This window comes from Sprattus sprattus, assembly GCF_963457725.1.
Source record: "Sprattus sprattus genome assembly, chromosome: 3".
NCBI lineage: Eukaryota > Metazoa > Chordata > Actinopteri > Clupeiformes > Clupeidae > Sprattus > Sprattus sprattus.
Genome location: NC_137922.1, coordinates 25,193,541 through 25,198,600, shown reverse-complemented (window position 1 = coordinate 25,198,600; position 5,060 = coordinate 25,193,541). Strand labels below are relative to the sequence as shown.

At 49.2% G+C, this 5,060-nt stretch overlaps 1 protein-coding gene across 1 annotated transcript in view; it reads right to left on the bottom strand.

Annotated features, from left to right (window-relative positions):
• Positions 1 to 1,195: 1,195 nt before the first annotated feature.
• The window catches only part of mgat5 (alpha-1,6-mannosylglycoprotein 6-beta-N-acetylglucosaminyltransferase), a gene marked incomplete at both ends in the record, with an annotated part of 95,351 nt that continues 91,486 nt past the window's right edge, over positions 1,196 to 5,060 (bottom strand). Inside the window, 2 exons of the mRNA XM_080835414.1 lie at positions 1,196 to 1,394; positions 2,759 to 2,916. Of these exons, the coding sequence (XP_080691540.1) occupies positions 1,196 to 1,394; positions 2,759 to 2,916 (357 nt within the window). The remainder of the gene's footprint in view (positions 1,395 to 2,758; positions 2,917 to 5,060) is intronic.

The window sequence follows — 5,060 nt, the reverse complement described above, 5'->3', positions numbered from 1 at the left end:
TATAGTTTGTCAGACGACCATGCTAACTAGCAATGGGGCTACGGCTGCTAACCTCTACCTCCAGTTCAGAGTGGAGCGGCTTCACTGACTGCACCTCTCTAGACGTTCAAAAAATAAAAACCTAAAACAGGAAGGAACAGGAAGGGGAGTTAAGAACGATCTGAATATCTACAACCACTGCTGCTGCTGCTCACTCCAGTGTCGAGAGCTTTTTTCTTCTTCTGTTGTCGGGAGGGAAGGAGGGAGGGAGGGAGGAAGGAGAGCGGGTGAAGATACAGTGTAAAAAACAGAGCTGCGTGCGTCTCTGTGCTAGCATTCCCCAGAGCTAGCATCCTGCCACGCCAGCAGCTCCTGTGGTGGTGATGCTCTCCTTCACACAGCGGAGCTCACACACACACTTCCACTCGAGCGTCCAGAGCTCACACACACACTTCCACTTCCACACTGCACACGAGCGTCCAACTGGAGATCCAAGTCTTACAGTCCGTATCTGTCTCTGGTGAGTTGGAGCTGGAACGGAGGGTGGAGTAGCCATGCTGCTCCCGTTGGTGAGTTTGGTCCCAAATGATGAAGTTGTTCGGACAATAGGAGTGTCTGCAAGTGTGTATGAGTGTGTTTTGTGTGTGTGTGTGTGTGTGTGTGTGTGTATAATCTTTAACCTACTGCACTACAGACAAGGGTTAATCTAGATTTCTTCTTCTTCCAGCAAGGTTCCTCTGCTCAGGACATACACCCTCTTCGGTTTCAAGTATTTTCAGGCTTGCAGAAGTCTGTGTTTCGATGTCCATCCGACCAAGTGTGTGTGTGTGTGTGTGTGTGTGTGTGTGTGTGTGTGTGTGTAGTCTGCTGTGTTGAGTGATACATAAAGCGCTCAGGACAGTGCTGTCACCCAGGCCAATCTTGAGTCCTGTGCCAGCTGTCTAAGTGTGCACGTGTTCACCCCTCTGAAGCTTAACACACTCCTGCACACATGTGTAATGTGGGATTTCACACTGTCTGATGACATGAGTGTGTGTGTGTGTGTGTGTGTGTGTGTGTGTGTGTGTGTGTGTGTGAGAGAGTGTGTATGAACGTGTGTGTGCTGCAGAAGATGTCAGGGCTGGTGTCTGGAGTGTCGTGTGTGTGTATGTGTGTTGGCATGTGTGTATGTGTGTGCGTACAAATGTGTATGTGTGTGTGTGTGTGTGTGTGTGGGCTATGAGCAGTCCTGGCACAACGCCACCTGGCCCTTCATGTAGTCTCTGCAGGGGCAGACGCGCTTGAGGGAGGGGTGTGCGCCCGCGCAGCTGAACAGCAGGAGGTCCGACTGCAAGATGCAGTGTCTGCGCACGTCGCTGTACGCCGGCACCACCGTATCCCCAGACGACTCCGCTGTCTGGCAGTCCACACCAAACCTGAGACGGACAGGAAGGAGAGGATGGAGAGATGGAGAGATGGAGAGAGAGATGGGTAGAGAGAGGATGGAGAGACCAAGAGATGGAGAGAGAGATGAAGAGATTGAGAGAGAGATGAAGAGATGGAGAGAAAGATGGGTAGAGAGAGGATGGAGACGAAGAGATGGAGAGAAAGATGAAGAGATGGAGAGTAGAGGAAGAGATGGAGAGAAAGAAGGGTACAGAGGGGGCAACAGGGAGAGAGAGCGGGGGGGGGGGGGGCAGGGAAGGGGATTGAGAAAAGAAGAGGGAGGAGAGAGAGAGAGATAGAGAAAGAGGGAGAGGGGTGCGAAAGAGACGAAGAGAGAGAAGGCGGGAAACCGGGGCATATAAGAAGAGAGAGAAAAAGTGGGAGGAAGGGAGAAAAACAGGAGAGAGGTGTTGAACACATGAGGGTACAATGATGAGAGGGAAAAAAACATTGGAGAGATAAAAGATTTAGATGGAGAGAGAGAGAGAGGGAGAGAAAAAGAAAGGTTGAACAAACAAAGAAAGAGAAGATGGCCATGAAAAGTTTATTCACTGAAGTAACCAATCACGTTAACAGACCTGTTTCAAATATCCAATCACGTTAACAGACCTGTTTCAAGTATCTAATCACGTCAACAGACCTGTTTCAAGTATCCAATCACGTCAACAGAGCTGTTCAAACCTTACTTTCAGAAATTGTTTATTCCATCGTAATTTTCTTAACAAGTCCTGAATAAGGGCAGCGCATTTGGGCTAAATTAAATCAGACAGACGGAGAAGTAGAGAGAGAGAGAGAGAGAGAGGGCGAGAGAGAGAGACAGCGAGAGGGCGAGTGAGGAAGGCTGACTGCGGGGAAAGACAAAGAGGTGAATGTTTGAGTCAGGCTGTGCTGATCTTCGGGCTTAACTCGATTTGTTTAGACTTGGCAGCAGTGAGGAGCGAGCCTGCTTGAGCTTGTTGTGATGACTGATAAATTAGTTTAATACCGCACAGGTGCAATGTAATTCGATTTTCAGTCAGGGACACTTTGGCAAGTCTGCCAGCCTGCCTGGAATTAGGTGAGTCATGATTGACACCTTGTGGCCGTGATGTAAAACTGCATAAGATGGGTACTGCTAGTTTTCAACACAAGGGGGTGGTATTACTGCCACTGTTTCAAAACATTAGACAATGCTGCCCTCAGCTGGAATAGATACAATATTACACACAAAGATACACACTAATATCAATGAAGTCTGAGTATGACTGTGTTTTGGTGTGTATAAATATTATGCGTGTGTGTGTGTGTGTGTGTGTGTGTGTGTGTGTGTGTGTGTGTGTGTGTGTGTGCTTGTGTGTGTGTGTGGGTGTCTCACCTGGCCAGGTCCTTGACCGTGTTGAGGTGCTGGAAGAAGGAGGGTTCACAGATGAGCTGCTCCTCCTGGCACATGTGCTTGCACGACTGGCCCGGCTCCGCCAGCTTCATCCGCAGGGCGTTCAGGGGGGGCCACATCACCTGGCCGTGGCAGAAGTCCTGAGGGGGGGGGGGGGGGGGGGGCACATACACATGACATTAATCAGGGCGTTCGGGGGGGGGGCACATACACATGATATTAATCAGCAAGCCTCACAACCCAGTCAGCCCAATAATGTCTGGAGTTGGTCTGTGTGTATTCGTGTGTGTGTGTATGTAGTGTATTTAGTTGTGGGTGTGGGAATGTGTGTGAATGTGTGTGTGTGTCTAGAGTTGGTATAAGGGTAACTGGTTTAAAGTTCTCTGTGTATGTGTATGTGTGTGTGGTGTGTTTGTTTGTGTGTGTGTGTGTTTGTGTATCTGGTTGGGTTTAAAAATGTTGCTGTTTTTCCATCTTGTCGCATACAGCAAGGTTTTGTTTTTCACAATTAGTCATTTATTGAAGAAGATGAAAAATAATAAGTTTCCCAAATGCATGATCCTAGGGGGAAATGAGCAGGTGTGTTGGCAAGCCTGTGTGGATGTTATGAGAGCGTCAATACTTTAGAGAATTAGGAAGACGAAGAGGGGAGGAGAGAGAGAGAGAGGGAGGGAGGGAGGGAGAGACAGAGGGAGGGAGAGAGAGAGGTAGGGAGAAAGAGAGGGAGGGGGAGAGAGATGGAGAGAGAGATGGAGAGGAAGGGAGAGAGAAAGAGAGGGAGGGGGAGAGAAAGAGATGGAGGAAGAGAGAGAGGGAGAAAGAGAGGGAGAGGGAGGGAGGGAGAGAGAGAGACAGAGAAAGAGAGAGAGAGAGAGAGAAAGAGAGAGAGAAAGATGGAGAGCAGAGTGCTGGCCTAAGATGAGACTCCTGCCGGAGAGAAGGAAAGCGCCTCCGGGGGACGAGAGGAGAAGAGAAGAGAAGAGAAGAGAGGAGAGGAGAGGAGAGGAGAAGAGAGGGGAGGAGAGGAGAAGAGAAGAGAAGAGAAGAGAAGAGAAGAGAAGAGAGCTGAGGAGAGGAGAGGAGAGGAGAAGAGAGGAGAAGAGAAGAGAAGAGAAAATAAGAGAGGAGAGGGGAAAGAGACGAGAGGAGAGGGGAAGAGAGGAGAGGAGAAGAGAAGAGAAGAGGAGAGGAGAGGAGAGGAGAGGAGAGGAGAGGAGAGGAGAAGAGAAGAGGAGAGGGGAAGAGAGGAGAGGAGAGGAGAGGAGAGGAGAAGAGGAGAGGAGAGGAGAGGAGAGGAGAAGAGGAGAGGAGAGGAGAGGAGAGGAGAGGAGAGGAGAGGAGAGCCCCTTAAAACCCCACACCCTGCTGCAGGTGCGCTCAGTCATCTAATTAACCCTGCCATGACAGGGAGAGGCCTGAAGGGGGCACACAGGGGTCACAACACCTAATCTGCCAACTCAGTTTGAAGAAATGAGTGAGAAAGCAACAACTCATTTAGACTGAGAGAGCAGAAAATAACAGCAGGGAAGTCAATAAGGTGAGAAGAGCTGAGATGAGAAGAATATAGAATAGAAAGTCAATAAGGTGAGTTAAGCTGAGATGAGTAGAATATAGAATAGAAAGGCAGGAAGAAACAGAGCGGTGAAGGCAAGAAACAAAAGCCTGCTGGATAGTCAGAGAATGAGAGCTGGAGGGAGAAGTGGAAGACACACACACACACACACACACACACACACACACACACACACACACACACACACACACACACACACACACACACACACACACACACACACCCTCAGAGAATGAGAGCTGGAGGGAGAGGAGGAAGACGATGGGAATAGAACAGAAGGTGGAGAAGAGAAAGCTAATGAGGTAATGAGTTCAGGAGTAGAACTGGAATGGAATGGAGTAAAATGAAAAAGCAGAATGTGAAAGAAAGGAATGTCATGGAATTAAAAAGGTGAACGTGAAATGGATGGGATGTCATGGAATGAAAGCCCAGACCCAGTAGAGCTGTGTGGCACTGAGAAGCTTCAGCACCAATCAGTAATACAGGAATAGACACAGATAGTCATCAGACAGAGGCGACACACACACACACACACACACACACACACACACACACACACACACACACACACACACACACACACCTTTCACGCGGTGACAGCTAGTGTGCCCTGTAATGGCTGTGAGTGGACCGATTTGAGCAGCAGACACACACACACAGCGGTGTCATAACTGCTAGATGTCCTGGCACCAATCATCCCTCAGATAGAGA